This window comes from Mus caroli, chromosome 4 (genome assembly GCF_900094665.2).
Source record: "Mus caroli chromosome 4, CAROLI_EIJ_v1.1, whole genome shotgun sequence".
In the NCBI taxonomy this organism is placed as follows: Eukaryota; Metazoa; Chordata; class Mammalia; order Rodentia; family Muridae; genus Mus; species Mus caroli.
Window position 1 is genome coordinate 26,456,675 of NC_034573.1, and position 23,374 is coordinate 26,480,048.

General features: G+C 40.8%; 1 protein-coding gene across 2 annotated transcripts in view; it reads left to right on the forward strand.

The window, feature by feature from the left end:
• Positions 1-21,631, forward strand: part of Map3k7 (mitogen-activated protein kinase kinase kinase 7) — a 56,501-nt gene extending 34,870 nt beyond the window's left edge. For both annotated transcript variants that reach the window (XM_021159535.2, XM_021159534.2), the window contains 5 exons: positions 1,485-1,549; positions 9,693-9,798; positions 14,036-14,097; positions 15,186-15,301; positions 17,690-21,631. In XM_021159535.2, coding sequence (XP_021015194.1) covers positions 1,485-1,549; positions 9,693-9,798; positions 14,036-14,097; positions 15,186-15,301; positions 17,690-17,870 — 530 coding nt within the window. In that variant the 3' untranslated portion in view covers positions 17,871-21,631. The remainder of the gene's footprint in view (positions 1-1,484; positions 1,550-9,692; positions 9,799-14,035; positions 14,098-15,185; positions 15,302-17,689) is intronic.
• The last annotated feature ends 1,743 nt before the right edge of the window (positions 21,632-23,374 follow it).

A 23,374-nucleotide genomic window follows, 5' to 3' on the forward strand; every position in this document is an offset into this window, starting at 1 on the left:
AACTGATGGCGGTGTCATGGCATATAGACACATGCTGGGTCGTTCCTCAGATTCACAGATGTTGCTGATCTGAAAAGAGAGTTCCAGACACTTTTATAGTCTGTCCCATCTGTGCTAATTTTAGAATGAGGGTGTTAAATGAAATGTGCCTAAAATTGCTCATTAGTCATAGTAGTATCCTTTTTGTTTGGGGGAAACAGAAATAGTTAAAGTATTCGTGAAACTGTCTGATTCAGTAAATGCAGTTTGTTGTTTTACTTTGTGATGAAAATTTGGAACATTACAGAATAAATTGAAATTTGAAATAAATTTGAATTCAGAGTATGCAAAGAATTTTAAGGCCGTCTAAAATGGGCAGTTACGAGCTATACTTTCAAGAGTGACTGAATTTGAGTTTTATATTTTACTACATGAATTATTTCATAAAACATTCTTAATTCTATTTGAAGTTCATTTAGTTTATATGTAAAACAATAACAAGGGCGCCTGAATTAAGATATTAAACGAGCTAATTGGTTTAAGATACAATTTTTTTATATCCAAGATGATGAAGTATGAAAAAATATAAATGATTTATTGCTCATCTGAATATAACTGCTAGGGTGTGAGTTCTGAGTGCTGCCTGCTAATTGCAGAATTACATGGTGCCACTGTCGGGGTCAAAGGAGATGTGACTAGTGTACCAGCTGTTTCTCAGAGTGTTTCCTTTGTAACAGCTGAACTCTCGTTGTAAAGCTACTTTGAAAGCAAACCTGCTCCCAAGGAGAGGTGCTGCGGGAACCTGTTGTTTAGGTCATTCTGTTCTGCTGAAGACTTGCTTAGAGAATTTCTTTTTATTGAGTTAAAAACTGTTGCTAACATAGTTGTTCATAATAGCCCATCTCAGCAAGCTATATATATTTGAGCATAGAGTAAACCTTGTCTCCAAGGGGAAACTGAGCTGTTACTGATGGTGAATTACTGCATTCTGACATTCTAATGAATGTCAGAATCCGACAATTCTAATGGGATTAATGTGACTCAGTACAATAATTTAAACCTGAGCATCCTCTTAGACACTGCTGCCAGCTAAAGTCAGCTGTGTCCTATAACCTGCTAGCTGTCTTGCTGTGAAACTGTAACGTAAGGCCCTTGAAATAGATGCCGTCATCAGCCCCAGCCTTCAGGCAGCCATCTATTTAAACACATGACAGAAGATGGTGGAAGCTGACAGTTGAGCTGCTCTTCATTCGGTAGGAGTGTCACTGTATGGGACATACTCTGTTGTGGGCCAGCAGCTTTTGAGTTAATGCACTAGAGTTCTCTCTGTCTCTTTCTTTCTCAGTTTTTGGGTTGGTGGGTTTTCACATGAAATTTACTCATTCTTTTTCCTGCAGCGAACTGCATAGATCCCAGGAGCAGCAGATTGCACTTCCTTTGCAGCAGTTGCACCTTCTTGCTTGTTTGGCTAGGTTGAAGTTTTACTTTTGTTGTTTTGTTTGAAGGTAACGGGCAACCAAGGCGTAGATCCATCCAAGACTTGACTGTTACTGGGACAGAACCTGGCCAGGTAAGATGTAACATTCAAATTGTCTGTCTGTGAAGAACTAGGATAGACAGAGATCAAGAACGAACCGTAATCTCCTCTGCAAAAGTAGTTAGCCTGAAAAGTGGCGGAGAGTTCATTGCTACTGAGAACATCAGTCCGTAAGGAAGACGGAAAACACTCATGCTCCTAATTCAGTTTGATCTGCACGAGAAAGCATGTTGTTGAGCAGTGCGTCATGTGTACAGCATGCTCTAAGAAAACAACTTAATAAAGCATTGTTATCATTGTCCTCTAAAGTGAATAATCAGTATTAATACCTTTTACTAATGAGAAAATACCTCCCTAATAAGATGCTCTCCTGAGGCCACCTGGAGAATATTAACATCTTTTAATATGATATATCCCATTGGAGTTATATTTTTCTTAAATATCCTTTGAAAATATTTACTAAGCTGATAGCTAAATGTAAGAAAACTTCTGGTTATTATAGATTTTTCAATGCCCTTGTAAATTCCCCTGTCTCTGGTTTATTATAGCATCTTTGAAAATAGTCTAGATAATGCTATAATATAAACCATAGAACTCTTCTGTAGAGTTCTAATCAGTCAGATGTAAAAGTAGCTGAGTCATTAAGGGGGTTTTTCTGTTAATTAGTTAAAATTCATGCATGTGACATACATTTTTATCATGTTTTCTAACATGAATGAGGACTAAGTATAAAGTATTTTGTTCTTTTGTTTTCATGTGAGTACAGTATTCATATGTAATAAAGTTATGGTATAATGTATGGTTCATGTATACATGTAAAATATCAGTGTAATTTACTTTGAGAAAATATACATTTTAATCATAGAAAGTTTCATTATTTCATCTTTATAAGAATTTATGAAATTCTTTGTAGTTTCTAATAAAATAATGTTTTATACTTCCCTATAATATATAAACATAAAAAGTATCTTGATAGGCTGGGCACAATGTTGCACACCTTTAATCCCAGCACCTGAGAGGCAGAGAGATGTCTGTGAGTTTGAGGCCAGCCTGATCTGCATAGCAAATTCCAGGACAGTTAGTATTATTACATGCCTTATGTGAATAAAAGAAGAAAAATAATGCCTTGACTTTATTTAAATCTGGTAATATTTTATGACAGTTCATACGATATATATCCATACTGTATATACATATAATCCTGACATATAGAAATATAGATACATGCATTACTATATATTTTAGAGTCATCAATAAATGTAAACCTTGTCAGACTTACTCAATGATGGTTTTTTCCAGTGTATTGTATACCCCAGAACTTTCTATTTGACAAGTTTCCCCCTTTTTCCTCACTGATATTTAAAGGCTTTTAGTCAGCCCTTTTAATTAACATCTGGTATTTGCTTTGAGTCTGTGGTCTTGATGAACACAAGCTTTTAAGCTCTGTTTGCTATTGCCATCAATATTTCCAGTTATTTGAGCTCTAGCCCAGTGTTCTCTGACAGTGAGCCTTTCCTCTAAGACACAGTAGCAGCTAGTTTAAGAGCTTCTGTCTGAATACTCATATACCAAGCCTTGCTTATTTCCCCACTGCACATACTCAGCTTAGATGTGGCTATTAACCCTTTAATGTACAATACTTCAAAGTAGGAAAACTTGGGGATTGAAGCAGACTGTGGCTATGGGACAATCATTGGTATGAACTGTCTGCCATACAGCATTCCAGAAGATAAGGGGGGAAAGAGAAGGTTTGATTTGGCAGTAACACTGCTCTAAAATAGTTGGCATAACTAGTGTTTAAATTGCATCCTCTTTCAAGTTTATTGACGTATTATAACCTCAGTGTGCCACTTTAGGATAAGGGTGACAGAGAATAATCATAGTATACTCTGAAAGCATTTCACCAGGAATGTGCCTGGGTGACCATTGGGTTGGAGCCCTCCTCATGAGGCTAGCAGTCAGTCTGTGGGAGGAGCATGCCCACAGCCTGGGTTTCCATAGCTGTACAGTGCACAGCTCTCCAGAATTGCTCAGGGGCAGTTCTTCTGGTTATAATTTTATTTTGAGTCTCCCCCCTCAATGCCTCCAGCATTGAAATTGGGAAAGAGCCTGACCAAAAAATCGAACCCAGGCAGTACAGTTGTCCTGAAAAGGAAGAGTTTATTAATGAAGCTTAGCATTACATCTCAAAAGAAAAAAAAGAAAATGAACCGACCATTTGTGTATACTTGGGCTTGTGACTTGAAAAATAATCTCAATAAAATTACTTTTACCTATAAATTAAAATGTAGGGCTTTTTTGGTACTTCCCTTTCTATTGAAAGAAGAGCAAACTTAATTACACATAACAATGTAAATATGTAAAAGACTTTCTTCACCACTTAAAGTTTACATGGTTTATAGTTAATGTGGGACACTTAGGAAGTACTCAAAATTTACCTGGCCTTTTAGAATATTTGAGGGGAAAAAAACAACCCTATTTACTAGCTATATCAAAAATGATTGTGCTCAGACCCTGGAAAAATAAGACAAAGCAAGTCCCCTTAATGTACAAGGGTCATTGCCACCCCAAACATAAAAACACATTGCCCTTCCCTACAGATGAGAAAGGCAAGAGATGCTTTCCCACATACAGCGCTCTCCTGTCCATCTGCCTCTCTGTAGAACTGCCCCTGCTGGGCAGCAGGCAATCAAGAGTGGACCTCTCCTCCCCCAAATCAAACATCAAAGTCTGAATTTCCTTCTAAAGCACTCTTACAGAAATGCTCTGTAGAGCCCAATAGAGAACCTTCAGCACCCCAGTAGGAAACCCAACTTTCTTGTACCAGTGTGTTGCTAGCAGTCATTGGCTGAGACTGACTGCACCCAGACTTCATGCAAGGTCTAATATAGCTCTAGCCGGCCTCAAACTATGTAGCAAAAGATAACCTTGACCTCTTGATTCTCCAGCCCCTACCCCCCAGGAGCTTATAGGTGTCCACCACCACATCCTGTCTATATGTAGCATTGATATCAGACCGAGGACTTTCTTTGTGCTAGGCAAGCACCACCCCCAACCCGGTACCAAGTCCTTTTTAATCAGACCATACTTACTTGATAATTTTTCTTACAGTTGGAGAACACTACTGATAATACTGCTGTTTGTTATGCACTGAATTTGGTACTAGGCAGGCCCTTAATAGACACTACCTGTGTCTACCCTAGACACTGAATCCTTTTTTGGCAGATGGGTCACCCAAGAATTAGAGAATAACCCGAACCTTAGTCTCTGTCTCTTCCATGTTTTCAGTTCCTCTTAAGGGATTTTGAATGCAAGTCAGATTCAGTGGCACACTGTAAACTTTATTGTTCTGTCTTACATTACAGGAGTGGGGATTAGCTTAGATTAGGTAGAGTGCTTGCCTGGGCTTTATTCTCAGCACACAGAGAAATAGCTGTGGGGATGACCCAGTGCTTGGGAGGCGGAGGTAGCAGCAGGGTTATATATCCAAGCTCATCTTTTGTTTGTCTGCAAGATGAATTTGAGACCAGCATCTCAAAAAACAAACAGAATAATCAAAAAGCTACATGTAATTTGTACTGAAGTGATCAAAGTGAATGCTAAGTGCTATGGTTTCTAATTGTCTGTAATTTTCCAGTAATGATTAACTATTGTGTCACTGAGCCAAGTTAACCCATACTAAATATCATAATAGTGAATCTAGACAGGTGACTAGATACATTTACTTGTTAAACATATAGGTGAGCCTTCCTGTTTCACTGAAATGATGTAATGTAGGCCTCATACCCCTTTTGGGATTCTATCCAGTATGCAACTACCATTCCACAGCAACACAGTTACCATTATCTAGAGAATCAGACACACAGTGTGAACCCAACCTGCTCCTTAGTTATCCTGAGCTTCAACAGTCTATGCAGCTAGGCACTGTAACACCTGTTAGGGAGTTTGTACTGAATATGAGAGTACAGACGTACAGTAGGAGCTGATGTGTTATAGGCCTTCTACCATGCAGGTGAGGATGTGCCTGCCAGTGCTCTTGGTAATACTTCATTGTCTTCGTGATAGTATTCTTGCTGTCCAGATATGAAATGAAGATAGCACTGGGGAAGAAGTTAAATCTTACATTCTGTTCTTTCTGTCGGGGGAGGGAGGGGCGAGCTCGGGGGATAAGAGCTCCTGATGCCCTTGTGAGTTCAAGGCTAGTACTATATAGTGAGGTCTTGACTCACAAAGTAAAAAGCTATAATGGAGCAAATCTCAGACTGGGATTGGATGTATTTGGACTTAAGAGCTTTCAGGAGTACCTGGGACTGCCATAGAGAAGTACCCATTTAAATCTGCTACATCTGTGCTTTAAAGTTTATAAGATAAACAACAGCCCTAGTCCATTTTGTGCTTCTGTGACTTCAGTAATTCTAAAAGGTACGAAAGGCTTTCAGATGTGTGTGATAGAACTGAGTATGAAAGTTCTTGATTTAATAAGAATTATTTTCTGGTCTTCTAGATGAGCCATTAAAACATAAACTTTTCTTTTTGTCTGTAAAGTCACTTTCCATCCCTGTTCATAAATACAGAGGTAAGATTCCAGCCAAAGGCCAGTTGCAGTCTGTGTCTCCTGCCGGCAGCTCACGCCAGGAGTTTATATTTGACTTACATTCTTTTGCTGCCCCAAGTTGCCATGTGGCATTTCTGTCAGTTGTTGCTCTGCATCTTTGAACTCTAGTTTATGTAAGAAGAGGGTAAACTGGGAATGTCTTCCGGAAGAAGCAGCTCGAAAAGCTGTAATAGTTGGGGAGCATTTAGGGCCATCAGAATTCTACCAGCAAAATTTGAAGAACAGATCCTAAAAGCAGTGGTTTCCATGATTGTTTGGGAGCTATAATGTAAGTGAGCCACAAGCTAATTTTTAATGTCAAATGTCACTTAATTTTCTTACTTATGCCTTATATTTTTTCAGATACTTTTAAGGAGCACAGTTAATGTTGTTTTTGAGAACTTTAGATTTTCATACTAGTTTTTCTCTGTCTTTGAGAAGTTAATTTGTAAAGGAATCTTTGATAATAATACAAAGCATATCAGGCCCAAGTTTATGTAGGAACTGAGTATAAATAACCAAAATGTCAAGGAATTTTTCCTTGGAAAACATCCTTGTGGTGCCTTATAGACCTGGTTTTGAACTAGGGAGGGACCAGTTAGTGCTGTGCACCACTGCATGATCTCAACTGTGTTTACTCAGCTGTGTCACTCAGCTTCTAGCCACAGCTTAAAGAGCATTGTTCTTTGGTCAAGGCCTTTAATGTGCCCTCGTTTGATTGTTGTGTCTTGGAACTTACTTAAAGCTGTGGGACTAATAAATGGTGGGGCAGAAGCTGAGACTGAGTGGGCAGAGACACGGCTCTCACTGCTGCCTTCAGCAGCCTGAAGAATTACTTCCTCTAGACTTTAGGGACATCAGCATGGGCCAAACCAGGAATTAGAGTTTTGATGCTGGAAAACTTGTAGTGCTAGCTCTCAGGAATAAAAAACCCACGAGCTTCTCAGAGTGCTGCCGAGTAAGCTCCTCAGGTGTACCTGGGGCTTCTCCAGGGACAGTTTCAGTTGTCTTAGCATTAGCCCTATGGACCATTTGGTTACTCTCAAGTTAACAGCTCAGGGTTGGAAGGAATCCTTTCTGTTTCTTTGTTTCTCTTTGGATAAGCAAGATTATACAGTAGAATTAGAGGTGCCTTAGATGAACCCCAAGCTCCTGGTGTGTAGAAGGAAATTGGTATACATCTTTTTCTGTAAGTGAAGTTTCAGGCAAAATGCCTAGGAAACTTAGGGCAGGGAAGGGAGAAGGGCCTTCCATTGCTGACTGTTTGAATGCTTGCTTCTTTGCTGGTGAGCGGCTCCTGCTGGATTTCAGGGTTAGGGCTCCTCACCCTTTTACATCCCCAAGATTTTCCATGTCGTAGAACACCTCACATCAGTGCTTCTTAGTTTGGTTTTAAAATATATTTTCTAACATTAATATTCTATTAACATAACCTAGAGTGCTTTTTTACATGGTTTATCTTTTCTATTTAACTTCATTTTTTTCTAATGGTTCACATTTTTGTTGTTGTTTTAATGGGAGGTGTGGATGTGCAGGAGCGTGCAGGCACCAGAGGAGGCTGGGTGTGTCAGATCTCCGGAGCTGGAGTTTCAGGCACATGAGAGTCATCTGATGTAGGTGCTGAGAACCTGGCCTGGGCTCTGTAGGAGAGCAGGGATGCTCCTAACAACCCTCATCTCTCCAGCCTCTGTTTTAACTTCTGTAAATTAGATTCATCTCTTAGGATCACATTTAATTCATCCTGACTGTTGGATTGGGACTTTAATTTTTTTTTCACTTATGTTATGTGTTTGTCTCTGTGTATGTGCACATATGCATGCTACATTTGTGTGGTCCCCAAAAAAGGCCAGAATAGAACATCAGATTTCCTGGTGCTAGAGCTGTGAACCTCCTCAGCCCTCTGGAAAGTCAGTCCTGTAGAAACAGGAAGCACTTTTAACCACCAAGCCATCTCTACCCCAGGGTTGGGGATTTTGCTTTGTTTCATTTTGTGCTTTAATGTTTTAGTTTGTATTTGTTCCTTTTCCTGGTAAGCTGGTCCATCTTTATTTTAGACTCTTCTTTATCCTCTTACCATCTTTGAGGTGGAATAGGTACCTTTCTCATTTCTCATCCCCTTTGCCTTTCTAGGTTAAGAGTTAGACTGTGCCACTTTTAGTAAATACCCTTGCGATTTTAACATTTGTACCAAGCCTGCTTTTCCTGAATAACCCAGGAATTTTAAAAGCAATGTTCTTGCTTATCCTGGTTTTATGATGCTGTAGATCATATTTCTGTGTTGTTTGGTAGTTTTGTAAGTTCATTACTGTTTTCTTACCTACGGTTTTCAGCATGGAGAAGACTAGTACCCATTCTTATCAGGATTTTCTTCAAGGTAATTGAATTTTAGCCTTTGGTCCAGGAAAAAAAAATTCTTGTTAAGTAAAGTTCCTGCTTAGACATTCCTGTTGTAGGAGTTTGTGTGGTAGGTAAGGTGGGGGTTATCATTTCAGATGCTGTTCTAAGCACATTCTTCACTGTTCCAGGCTGCGGGCAGTCTTGTGCCAGCATTCTCTAGCTTCCGTGGTGGCTGTAGCTCATGGTTTGTGAGTGTGTGTTGAATATTTCTTCTGAAAAGCATGAAATGGGTTGTGTTTCTGACTTTGAGGGGTTTTCTTCCAGATTTTGAAATATACGCATGTATGTGATGGGACACCTGGCTCATAAGACCCAGGCCTGAACTTGCATTGCATTTGCTTTCTCTGCACAATATGCATCGCCTGCAGGTCACTTAAATGATGGCTTCAGTGTACTTGTGTCACATGAGGTGTTTGTTAGGTACACAGTTTCTACTTGTGGCATCTTGTGAGCACTGGAAGTTTCAGGTTTCAAAGCATTTCTAATTTCAGATCTGTTGACTTAGGGACACTTCACCTGTAGCTGCCATTTCCCTCGGGAGGCCACTTCTATTTTTTGCTTGTCTGTTTTCTGGAATTTGACCATATCTGACCATGTGAAACACGGGACATGCGTCTGTCTCATTTCTCATACTTGTCGTGTACGAATGCTCAGTTCTGTCTTCCTTCATGTGGTGTCCCTGTACAAGGGACTTTCATGTTCCTCCTGCTTCTGCCTCCAAGTGCTGATCACAGCTGTCTGCCACCATGCTGGGCTTGCCAACTGCTTTTATTGGAAGGTTTTTCATTTTTTGCTAGTTTTCTCTTTCCCACAGAACAAAGCATTCCTGAGCCTTGGCTTGAAGCGGGGATTAAGCAGGCCTTCTCATCCTACAGAGAATTGGTGGCTCTATTACTAGTTCCTCTCAACATAACAGACGATCCAGGGTTATAAAGTCTTAGCATTGGCAGCTTTTGTTTTGTGGGCTTTATTTCTCTATAAGTTTGGACGAGATGCTATGTATGAATGCATAGTGAATTTGATTTACATTGACTATATACTTAGAATGCTGCTTTCAAGAGTCTTAGGCATCTACTAGTAAAGATGGAAAGTTTTTGCCTCTTACTGGACATGAAGATGTATCTTGTAATTCTTTGTTTAAAAAAGAAAGAAGTGACAGCTTTTCCTCCTGCCGTTTCTTCACAGGTGAGCAGTCGGTCATCCAGCCCTAGTGTCAGAATGATCACTACCTCAGGACCAACCTCAGAGAAGCCAGCTCGCAGTCACCCGTGGACCCCTGATGATTCCACAGGTGACCAGTCTCGTTCCTTGTAATACAAAATGGAGTGACTTGAGGCATTAATCTTTACAAAGACAAGCATGATGTCATTATTTAGATCTTCATGTTTATAAAATCAACCACTTGGCAGTAGCTTTAGAAATGCCCTTGGAGTGTTATGGCAGAGACTAACTGCTTTACCCTGTGTGTGTTTTTCCCTCCCACATACTAAACACGTATATTAAAAATAGTCAGATTTTTCCAGTTCGGAAACGTGTTCTTGTACTTCACTATGTGATATTTGTATCATGATTGTTCTTGTTGGACCTTTTCAGTAATTACAATTCCCATATTGCTAACAGTGACCACCAGCATCTTTACTTGACTTTCTACTTTTTATTATTAATGTTTTATACATGAATACAGTATATTTAGACCATATCGAACCCTACTCCAACTCCTCCCAAATACGGCTCAGTTCTGCGTGTAGTCTCCATTGTGTGTATTCTCCATTGTGTGTATTCCTGATACATGATACATGACTAATGACATCATTAGTCTGCATACTGATTTTCTTCAGGGTTTTTTTTTTTTTTGCTCTTTGTTCTTTTATTTTTATTATAAATATACATACACAGCCATGAAAGATTTCCCCCCCACACACACACACTCTATAGACTGTATTTAACTTGTTAGTAGTTGGTTGCTTGGTTTGTAGGAGGAGCAGGATCTCACAGCGTGTATATTACTGCTGGTCTCAAAACTTACTATGGTAGACCCTGTGGGCTTCAAAGTCACAGATAATTGCCTGTCTCTGCCTTACAAGTGCTGGGATTAAAGGCCACCACGACCAGCTTAGATGTTTCTTTTGCTGCGAAGAAGCTTTGGAAGTTCATGAGATCCCTTTTGTTAACTGTTGTGTTATTTCCTGAGTGTCAGCCTCTGGTTTTTAAAAACACAGAATATGTGTCCAAGTGAGAAATCTATTTGGCAACTTTTCATAGCTCATGAGAGACTTTATTTCAAATGCATAGACATTTGAAAGCCTTTTAGTTTATTAAAACTCCAGTGTAAATAGCTCAGTTTGTCATAATGGCGGATTAAAAATACCTGTGCAAAGGGAGAGATAGAGTTTCCTCATGAGTGCACAGTACTGTGATGTCTTCACACACGTAAGCACTGTATCTAAGGAAGATCTTGTTCTGTGTTTTAGTACAACAGAAGGGAAGGAAGGTGGTCTTATAAACCTTGGAAAATGAAGTTGTTTGAAATTAAGCAGGTTGTTGTACCACACACCTTTAATCCCAGCACTCAGGAGGCAGAGGCAGGCAGATCTCTGTGACATCAAGGCCAGACTGGTCTACAAAGAGAGTTCCAGGGTAGTCAAGGCTACACAAAGAAACCCCTGTCAAAAACAAAAAGAAAAAAAAAAGTACCAATAAAACTGAAATTTTGAAGTTAGTTTACTGTCTTCACAAACTGTGCTTTCAGTATTTATAGATACCTGGTGTGTCCTAGTCAAGTTTATAGTTTCATTTTAAAAATTAAATGAGCAGCTTTTCCCTGTGTCATATGATTTAGAACTAGGTTTAGCGAGGGGTGTGTCCTGTCTACTTTGGGTGAGTTAAACACTAACAGTAGCAAAACCTCACCCAGATTCCTGTCCGGTGGTGCATAGTGAAGTGTTCCAGCCATCGGGGTGACAGCAGCTGCTGCTGCTGTTGTTGGGCTGTTGTTATTGAGCTGTTGTTGTTGAACTGTTGTTGTTGATGATGATGATGATGACAACCCCCCTAAACTAAGGGACTATTCTCCCTAGCATTGCCTTAGAGGGTTTCCTAATTTCAGCCTAGATTCGTACATGGGAATCAACAGTGTGGCACAGGAGAAAATCAGAGCTCTTTAGATGTCTGCTATCCGCTGTTTTCTACGCATGTAAACCCAGGTATCCTTCTCCTCGACCCGAGTGGTACAGGTTATGCTGCAGCCTCTCAATCACTAAATGTTTTACCTGGGCCCAGGCTGCAGTGCCCGCTAAATTTTGTCTTTGCATTGAAATAATTGCAGCTGTGTCACTACATAGGATAGGTTATACAGAACAGATGAGGAAAGCCTTCCTCTTCCTCCTCCTCCTCCTCCTCCTTCTACTACTACTTCTTCTTCTTCTTCTTCTTCTTCTTCTTCTTCTTCTTCTTCTTCTTCTTCTTCTTCTTCTTCTTTTTCTTCTTCTTTTTCTTCTTCTTCTTCTTCTTCTTCTTCTTCTTCTTCTTCTTCTTCTTGACCCAGGAAATAACCGGAAGTGTAAACATAAGATCAAATAGCATAACTATTAAATTGTTCTGTATTCTTCCAGAGAAAATCTAAAGAATATAATTTAAAATCTTAGCAGATAAATACTCTCCTGTTTCAGTTTACACTGTTATGGTTGTAAAGTGAGACACATACTCCCCCAGGGCCTAGAAACAGCAATATCTAGACACAACTTAGGAATTTACAGAGACACAGACCCACTTTCTTCTATGCTTAGAACCTAGCAAAGATAAGTATGAGACTTAGCCCATTCGTGGTGACCATGCCTAGAGTTGTGATACACGGTAAACAGTGAACTTGCCACATGGCATGGTAAGCTGCTGACTTTATAGTTAAGCTAAATGTTTTAGTAATTAGGACACAGATTAGTTAAGTAAAACCCAGTGATCTCCATGGCTGTTCATACTTTCAGTCACATATCAGAGAGAAAAGAAAACATCCACAAGTGTGTCATAGTTACTTTCCTATTGCTGTGATAAAGAATAGGAAATCCTTGCATAGCCAAGGCATCTTATTGGGGGTTTACAGTTTCAGAGTATTAGAGTCCATCACCATCGTGGCAGAGAACATGGTGGCAGGCAGGCAGCCAACCATATGCTAAAGCAGCAGTTGACAGCTCATATTCTGAGCCACAAATAGGAGCCAGAGAGAGACAGACCCTGGAAATGGCACAAGTCTTGAAACCTCAGAGGCCACCCCCAGTGACATGCCTCCTCCACCAGACTACATCTCCTAGTTCTCCCCAAACAGTCCAGTGTATAGTTCAAGTGTCTGAGCCATGGGGGCCGTTCTCATTCAAACCACCACTAAGGGAATGCACCTGTAAAGAAATGATGGTGCTAACATTTGTTGTGTTTGAAAGAACAGAAATTTTGCCTAACTCAAATTAACCAAAACAAGTGTGAGTTTTAGTATTTCATGAAAAGAGGTCATGTTTAATTAGTAAATATAAAAATAAATTTTCATGCTGTAACTATGCTATCTTGTGACCAGGTGTTTATATTAGGAACTAGAAGCTGTAATCCAACTCAGGCAGAAAAGAGAAAGTGAAATGCCATGCGTGCTACTTGTTGGTTTTAGAGAACAAAGATGAAATCCAATAAAGGACCTTAACTAATTGTCCCTTCATGAACCAACAGAGTGCTTCTGAAATCTCGGCAAGTTCTCCTTCCTTCTCAAGTACCCCTGAGAGAACGTGCTGGAGCAGTGTGGGGAGAGTAGCCGTGGTTTAGGGGAAGAGCGTGGGAGACAGCTCATTGTCCTCTTAGTTAGGGTCTATCACTTCTTCTCATTTTTGTCTCATGGAAAGCAGGGTTCGAGTGGGTCAGCGCCTTTCCTTAGCTTTCTTCATTGGACTCTGTGTGGGTTCCCCATTGTCATCACATGTGACTTGCACCCCAGTGGGAGGGCAGTTGTCCTTTGAATGCTTTGATAAGATTGGCTGGCGGCTTGAATTCACTAGTGTAACTGTTTGGAACGTGGTGATAATTCAGAGTTCTGAATGCCTTTTGTCCTCTGTTGTTTGTGTCGTATATTCTCCCCAGTAGTGTCTGATGAGGGACAGGCAGGAGGTGTCACATCCCCATCTGCATCAACTGAAAAGAACCTCTGGAGAGTCTAGAACACTTGCTCTTCCCTTCCTTGTGTACACTGGTGCTGACAGTTGACCCAGCCCCCTGGTGAACAGAACACGAGGAAAGGAATGTTGGCCTGTGTGGCTAGGATCAGCCAGGCCTCCCAACTTAATTGTAGACCATGCTTGTGTTTTAATATACGAGATCATGTGTTCCCCTTCTTTCCTTCAGAATTCAGAAGCATACCCTGTCCATCACCCATAACAGTAACTTTTATTTAATAATATTCAGGGAGAGGGATGACATCTCATGCTTTTTCCTACTTAGTATCATTCAGTAAGTGAATAATTATGAATTAGTAAATGAACTGTATGCTTTCCTTCCAGATACCAATGGCTCAGATAACTCCATCCCAATGGCGTATCTTACACTGGATCACCAGCTACAGGTAAAGAAGCACTCTCTCTCCTCCCTCCGCCAGGGCTTCATGACATTCGCAGTGGTTTCCTGTCTACGTAGTTCTGCTTTCAGTTGCCCACCTTCAGCTTTAAAGTCTTTGCCAGACATGGTGCTCGCATCTCTAATCCTACCTAGTACTTGGGAAGCAGAAGCAAGAGAGCCCGGGTTTCAAGGTCAGCTTCAGCTACAAAACAAGGTTGAGGTCAGTCATCCTGAGCCACAAGAGAGCCTATCTGAAAACCTATCTTTCTTTTTCCTTATTTTAAAGTTAACTGGTTTAGGGCAGATATAACTCTACGTTCGTATCCTAACAGTCCTCTTAAAATCCCTCCCTCTCTGTTGTCGGGCTGCCACATATAGAATTTGCACTCCTGGATTTTAAGTGTACTATGATATAAAGCTCATGAGCTCCTCCCTGTTTAAGACATTGTGTGCTGCATCCTTAGGGTCATGATGACTGAAAGTATGTGTAACGTGTCTTCACGCTTTTCTATGAGTAGAGAATTGTAAGCATCTTGAGAGCCAGGCCACATGGAAGGACAGAAAATTGCAGATCTGCCTGGACAACACAGCCCAGTCCCTTAACAGAAGGGGCTTCAGTGTGTTCCAGCTCTGTAGCAGGGCATGCCATGCTCTCCTCAGCCGTTCTGAGCTGCTGATAAGGAGCACAGAGGTCACCAGGATACAGCAGAACACTTAGAAAACAACTTCCAGTGAATTTGTTCTTGGGCAGTTTGTGAATGGCTGAAGTGCATCCTGATCACCCTAACCCACTCACCTCTGGTCACTCCGACCTCTTCACCCTGCTACCGCTCCCCCATCAGTCCCTTTCTGACACCCATATGTTTTGTTTCATTTTGTTCACAAGGTCTGCCCTAGCTCATTGTGTAGCCGAGGGGTTGGCACTGTCCGCTGGCCCCGGGGGGGGGGGGGGGGCCAGGGCTCGTCTGCTCACTTACTGTCACTTACATTACTGACATTCTTAGAGCTCTAAGAATGTCAGTAACCGCCTCTGCCTTGGCCGTCCTCTTAGGTAGACACCAAGGTTTAACCTTAATAGTTCTGCTTTCTTTCCAGCCTCTAGCGCCGTGCCCAAACTCCAAAGAATCCATGGCAGTGTTCGAACAACATTGTAAAATGGCACAGGAGTATATGAAAGTTCAAACTGAAATCGCATTGTTACTACAGAGAAAGTAAGTGTCCCTCCCCCTCTTTTTTTTTTACAAATAAACCCTAAAATACTTTTTAAAAAATAAGTTAAAATAAAATACTGGTATTTTGGATTTAAAATGTATTGAAATAGGAGCATTATTTTAAAAGACTTTAAGAAATTTTTATCTTAAAAGTCCTAGAATTAGTCATTAAACATAATTCTAGGGGCTAAAAGATGTCTCAGCAAACTAAGAGCACATATGTTGCTCTTACAGAGGAGCACGCCTATCTTGGACAGCTCAGTCATCTGGAACTACTGCACCAGGGTATTCATCCGATGCCTCCTTCCAGCCTCTAGGGCACCGAACTCATTGTGCATATAGCCACACACGCATAGACATATACAAAATGCAAAATAAATCTTTAGGCTGCTGTGGTGACACATGTCTTTAGTTTTAACACATGGGAGGTAGAGGCTGGCAGAGCTTTGTAAATTCGAGGCAATCCTAAGCTACACAGTGAGACTCTTCTCAAAAAATAATTAAGTTAATGAATAAATCCAAACCTTTAAAAGTATTTCCATGTAGGTGTGTGTTAAACTGTAAGCACCCTTTAACTGATTTCATCCAGAACTCAGCCTTTTGATAGCAGCATCATATAGTGGTAAGGAAAAGAAGCTGGCTGCATACCCACATCTGGATTGTCAGAGGCTAGAGTTAGCACTACAATAGCAATAGGTTCTCCCTCCACTAAAGGTAAGGTAACATGTTTTCCTAGCACTCAGTTGAATTTGATCTTTGAGGCGTTTTGTCTGCACGGTCTTGTGTGTTGAATAAAGCAAGGTTACTTGTGACAGGGCTACTGTTTTGTATCTATGACTGTTTTGGAGGTAATGTTATAGTTACCTGTATCTCTGTTTTTCAGAGAGCCGTAGAAACTGCCTGCCTTCTGCTTTTAAAATCTCCTGGCTTATTTTTAAATAGGTGGTTTGGTTTGGTTTATGTAAGAGGTTAGCATTCACTTTTCATAAGCATGACCCTTGTAAAATTTTAGACTTGTGAAGAATGCCAACTAAAATGTTGTAGGGAAAAATACGATAAATAAATGTATATATGGAAGTAGGATTCTTAACAGTAACTGGCACTGAAGTAAAATGTCTTGTGTTTCACAGTAACTTGTGCTGTGCTTCAGAAAGGGAGACTAGGTCAGTGAGGTGGCTGTGGGTAGAGGCACTTGTGACCAAACTGACATCTCCAGAGCCCACTGATGAGAGAAGAGGCCCATCTCCCCAGTTTGTCCTCTCACCTCCACACACCATGCGTGCACGAGCATGCATGTGCAATAAATAATATAAACATAATAATAAAAGAATAACTTTGGAAAAGAGGAAAATAGTATAGTAATGTAAATGATTGTATCTTAAAGTTACCATAAGTAGGAAGTTGAATATTATGGTCTGAAAGCTGGAGAAGTAGCTGTGGACCTCCTGGCACTTTTTATTTGGAGAGGAGGCCTGCTATAATATTTCCGTATTTAATCTGCCTTGTCGTATAAGTGTGTGAAGGAAGAGTTCTCTGCTAAAAAAATAGAAATGTTGGATATAGGTGGATGTAACACTTGTTTGTTCTAAGTACTTGCTTTGACTTTTTTTAAGTAGTTGTTTATTATGTGTGCTGTGTTATTATGTGCGCTGTGGATGTAGACATGGCATGGCATGCATGTGTGTGCCTGTCACAGACAGCTGCTGGCGGGAGTCTTCTCTCCGTCCACTGTGTGAGCTCATGAGACCGAGATCAGCATCAGGCATGGTGGCAAGGCCTTGCCACTCACCAGTCACCCGCCTCAGTACTTACTTTAAATGGTAACTACTGAGAAGTTCCTTTTGATAAGATGTTATTATTTATCTACACCCAGTACTCTCACTCTAGGGCTAATATTTAATGTTCTCAAAGTAAAGGGACTTGAAGCTTACCTGCCTGTAAGGATGAGGACCTCCCCTTTGCAAATGCTATTCTTGCTGTTCCATTAGAGCTGCAGTTAAGTAGCCCTGTGACTGCAGAGTAAGGATCAGAGGACCCTGGTGTATAGCCGTGAAGTAGGAACTGTGACACAATGCTGTCTCTGGAACTGAGCCCCCTTTTCTTCCTTCCTACCAAGAGAGGAGGGCACCAGATGAAATCCCCTCAAACTTAGTGCAGTGTTTCTCTGATTTACTGACTGCTTGAGTACTTAGTGAAGGGCTGTATCTTGTGGGTCTACAATAGATGAGTGGGAGGTGGTCTCTATTCTGTCCTAGGATCATATTGGAGTAATATACTTAAGCTGCAGAATGATAGGGAGAAAGGTTCTAATTAGCTGAATTTCCTTCATCAGCTTCCAGTGTGCATCTTCCCGTCGGGTGTAATGTCTGTTGTGTAATTTGTTTATAGGCAAGAACTAGTTGCAGAATTGGACCAGGATGAAAAGGACCAGCAAAATACATCTCGTCTGGTACAGGAACATAAAAAGCTTTTAGATGAAAACAAAAGCCTTTCTACTTATTACCAGCAATGCAAAAAACAACTAGAGGTCATCAGAAGCCAACAGCAGAAACGACAAGGCACTTCATGATTCTCTGGGACCGTTACGTTTTAAAATATGCAAAGACCTTTTTTTAAGAGAAGACAAACCATTATAACAGTTCATGAGTGTTAGCTTTTTGGCGTGTTCTGAATGCCAAATGCCTCTCCTTGCTGCATTTGTTATGTCAGTTACTTTTCTTCTTCTGGTGGATATAAAATCCACTGTCCTGTTGCATCAGATGATGGCACCTGTGGCTTGGGAAGGCGAGCGTTCTCTGCTTCAGAGCGCATAAAGTGAACCTGGCTGTATGTGCATGCTCCTGGAGTGAGCTACCTAACAGGAGGGGGTAGCACACTGGCTACTGCTTGCAGGCATCATCCTTTCTCTGTAGTAAAAGGTGGGACCTCAAGAATTTTCTTCAAAGTGCTCATCTCAAAAATCTGATTTTTTTTTCCCCAGTAGATGGTATGCTCCAATGTAAAGACAGGGTATTAATAACTGCTGGTACATTACAGAGGGACAGAATGTTGAGGCTGAGTTCAAAGACAGGGTTTTGTGCCAACACATCCTGGATCAATACTAACTGTAGTCCCACCTGTTAATATTAAAGGTGAGTGGTGGCAGCTGTGCTTAAGGAGAGCCACTTTACTGACTTTCGTGAGGTTGAGCATCGTCAGTGAGGTATGAGTGACATGCTCTTTTTACACCCTATGGATTTTCAATTCTGTGTGAAAACAGAAGCCTTTCTGACTTTTAATATTAGTAGCAGATGAAATTGAAAGATGATGATGTAGCTTAAATGATCCTTCTTGTAACCATTACTGAGTTGTTTTATGATATATTTGAAGAAAATTGAAAAATAATAGAGACACAAATCATTGGCCCAGCTAAAGGAGGCTTGAGCTGAGCTATCGGTCTGTTATACCAAATAAGGAATACAGCAGGCAAATCAGGAGGCCCGAGTAAGGAAGGCAAAGGAGGAAAATTAAACCCACTTTCGTAGCTACTCAGAGGACTTGATTCCTCTGAAGTCCTTTCCTGAGTCTGTTGCCTTCCCATGCTTTTAAGAGAATTTGAACACTTACAAAGAGAATATTTATATTGCTAACAATAAGTTTACTACCAACCTTCAAAGTAACTTAAAGGTAATAATAAAATGCCATTAAAAAAATAAATCCCTAAGATCTATTTTTTCAGTCCATGTTAACACATTTTGATACCAGTGCATGAATGTCTTTTAAATTAGATGCCATCAGCTTCGCTTTTATAGTGTTCATGTTTATAAAGAGAACATTTGGAACAGAAAGATGATCGCCGTGGTACTTAGATGTACATCTAGCATGCTCCTGCTCTGTTCCAGATGAGCACGAGAAGCTAGCGAAGGTGTTCTTTAAGGCTAAGACAGATAACCTTTTTCCTGTTATTTTTTCCTCTCCGAGTTTTATAATGAATCCCTTCTGTATACAGTGAAGGTAAGGGAGAGTTTATAGCAAGATGTGCCTTCCTCAAAACCTGTTAGTAGAAAGCTCCTGGGAGCTAAGTTTCTTCTTTCACTTAAATAAAAAAGATTATAGCCGAAAACTCTGTTAGGTGACGTGAATGCCGAGCTCAGCGTTAGTAGTGAAATAAAACTGACACAGAAGATAGCTGTAGACTGAGTCCAAGACCAAACACCGCCTGCCACTGCTGCCTGTGCAGACATCTGGCACTCCACAGGAGGGCCATGGTCTCTGCTGTGCAGCATGCGGAAAGCATCTTGACTTCCTGGGAGATTCCACATTACATGGATGCAAGCTCATTTCTAGCCAGTTGTTTTGCAAGGTCTGCATCCTACAACTAAAAGGAAATTTTATTGTCCTGGTCACTTGAAAGTATTCAAACAAGCAAATGGAAGAAAACACTGGATTTGCTCATGGTACCAGTGTTGAAAGATTGTTACGCAGTTGGTTGCTTGTGTATGCCCAGCTCCTTGGGGTTTCCGACACTGTGGTCCTGGGCAGCCTTAAGTAGGTGCACTGGCACACTCACATGCATTTTTAAAGCTCCACTATCGCTGAACGTGAGCACACCATCTTTACTTGAAATCCATACCAGTTTGCTCAATGTCTCAACTTGTAAAACCTTCAAATAACAACATACCAAGGAGCCAGATGGTCAGTAATCCCTGTTCTACAACTTATTCAAGCCTCACTTCTTGGGTGAAGTAGAAAACAGGCAGACAGGTTTATACATTGATGTCCAAGAACCAGACGGTCCTGCACAGACACTAGTGGCATTTTGTTTCCGTTTCCAGGAAAGGAAGCAAGGTTGTGTAATGTGGAGTGAGGTCCTCCTCAGCAGTAAAGCCATGCTCTAGGTTGAGTAAGTCAGTTAAGAGCGCCATACTGCCATACTGAAAACATCTGCTTAGAGTTATTTACAAGTGGTTGGCTATTTTTTGTTGAAGTATTTTTTTGAGTAGCGAATATCTTTTTCCTTCAAATTTCTGTCATGCTCCTAAGGCCCCCTCCTCCTGCAGCCAGAGATTACAGGTGGTTTTGTTTCTCCCTCCTTCCCTGTGTGTGTGTGTGTGTGTGTGTGTGTGTGTGTGTGTGTGTGTGTAGTCAACTCCTCTCTTCACAAGCTAGTAAAGCTATCTATCTACTTTTATTCCTGTCCAAGTATTTCTTGTAAGATGATATAATGCAGAAATTCTTGTGCATACTCTGTAACTGAAGGAAGCTTTTTTGATTTATTTTTGTTTTTAATAAAATTCAGATTGTTATTTCAGGCTGGTATGTAGGAATGGTAGCTGGCTTCTCTACGCGACTGAGCTGTGGGTTTGCCCAGTGGTGTTTACCTCATGCAGACCAATAGCTGAATCACCAGTTTCCTAGCATACTCAGTACGATGTACCATAGTCATGCTAGAGACTGAATCATCGGACTGAGAGTCGGCTTAGCAGTTAAGAGCACTCATTGTGGAGGACTAGGGTTCTGTTCCCAGCACCTGCATGGAGACTCCCTACTCTCTGCAACTCCAGTTCCGGGTGGTCTGACTCCTTATGTTCATGATGGTTCTTGTAAGCACATGGTGCATATATACTCAGGCACGCACACACACACACAAGTGAGAAAAAAAATCCTCTTTATTTTTTCATGGGCCTTCATTTTTATGGAGTACAGCATAAAAGTGACTGACTTCTCATTGCAAACTTCTTAGTGTTTTTTCTAAGCTACGGTAAGCATTTTGCTTTTATATCAAGTAACCCTCCCGCTTATAGATAACCACATATTTTTAATATCTATCCATTAGTTTCCTCGTTGCCTCAGTATTGATAAGCTAAGCTACTGTTACTAATGACAAGTTCATGTCAGCCCCACCGTAGAAGCAGCCCCTCTAAGATGCTGAAGGCTGGGTTCCTAAGGTGAGCGTTGGTCCCTGGATCTGCTCTTCTACCAGCTCCATCTGTGTAGGTGGAGTCAGTTGTGTGAGAGCTGCGCACTCATCAGCAGAGGAAACATTTCTACACGTCCTCAACCCAGATATCTGCTGTGGATGACTGCAGTGTTGTGACCCTGTGACCCTGGAGGGTGCTTCAGTGTTGGCACTCACTCACTTGCAATTCCTTCTTCCGTCTGAGAGACAAAATGCCCAAAATGAAGTACAAGTACTGGGCCAACTGACAGAAGATCCACCCAGCACACAGGAAGTGAGCTCTGGTCTGAACTTCTGTCATCTTTGTGGTGGTGGTATTTTTGTTTCTGTCCACTAGGAAGTCATATTTAATTAAGGCGTAACTTATGTACAATAAACTGCTTCATTTCAAAGTGTACAGTTTACTGAGTTTTGACAGATACCACTTCAGCAGTCAGCATCCTGAATATGTCTACCATATAATCTCCCAGTTGTCCCCTTCAAGACCCCATCTATAGACAGCCCCTGGTCTCTGCTAGCTGTGGAGAGGACTACAGTGCCTGTAGTCTTAAATGAAGTTCTACCCTGTGCATTTCCTCTTTTAAGCTCTCTCCCTTGATCTAAATGGCTTCTTTTTAATTCCTTTGAGAGGCTTTTCTAATTAATTTCTGGTAGTACTTGAAACTCAGTGTTAGATTTTGAAAGAAACTTTAGTTTTCAGGAATGTGTGTTTGGTGTATCCTGTTTCGCTGTACAGGGTCATAGTGTGGAGACACTTTAGGTGATTATTATGGTTTTTATAGAATCTCAATCCCTTGCTTGCAGAATTCCCCTACATCTGTATAAAGTGTGTATTTGTAACTGTATACAGTCATAGGAAATAACATGCTGGTAGGTCCGTGTTACTTTTTAGTATATACTCTTAACAGTTGGTATAACTTTTAAGAATGTTTTTGTTGAATTATAAATACCTCCTGCTCGCTAAAAATCCTAAGAGGGCCCACTAAAAATCCTGAGAGATAGCTCAGCAGTTAAGAGCACTTGTTGCTTTTACAGAGAGGACCCAGGTTCAATTCCCAGCACCCACTTGATGGCTCACAACCCCATAATTCGATTTTCAAGGGGTTATGACACCCTCTCCTGACCTCCATGGGCACCAACCATGCACATGATACACATATATACACTCAGACAAGCATTCATACAAAAAAAGTATAGTAAAAAAAAAACCTTTACCTAGGAAAGACTACATCACAAAACAATGTTTAGAACTGTCCAGTGGCTATACAAAGAGCCTGAGGGTACTTGACATATCTCACACAAGTGTTATCTGTGATTCATGACATGGTACACTAAAGTACAGTTTGCTTTCTTAGCCCATGGGCTGGCCCCAGCCTGCCTTCATGCCTAGCCTCTGCTGTTTCTGCCATGAGCCGGCCATGCAGCCCTGGCAGCATCAAGTTTCTGTTTAAAGCACCTGGCCTTTTCATATCAGTTATTTCGGGCAGCCTTTGAAATCAGTAGCTTTCATGGTATAACCTGAGTCTTGTAAGATTCCAAAGGCTACTTTCCAGGAAGCTTTTTCTAAGAATGAGTAAATGTTTCCTGGTGATTTTAAATTTCCAAGTGTGGAACTTAATTCTTTTGTCCTTATTCAGTGACTAGTGATAACCTCCATATGCCAGAACATAGCCACACTGTTGCACTCAAAACACCAGAAATTACTGAGGGAATGAATGCTAACTGTTTATCTTCTGGGAAGCAAAGGAATTGTCAGAATGTGTTCGTCTTTAGAATTGTACGTATACGACTTATCTTCAAACATGGTTCTTCATAGGAACTGAAAAAGAATCGACTTCATATGGAAAGACAAAAAACTCAGCATAGCTAAAGCAATCTTGAATAATAACTGATTTCAAGTTGTAGTGCAAAGCTGTTTATTGGAAAAAAAAAAACCCAAAAAACAAACAAAACAAAACAAAACACACTGTAGAACTGACAGCAACTTTGATGTTTCTGCTCAGCCTGGATGGCATGGCTGCGTGTAGAAGATTGCAGAATCCATCCATATCTATCATGCTGCTCAAAACTCAATTCCAGATTGATTAAGGACCTTAGCATAAGACCATACACCCTGAATGTGATAGAAAATAGGT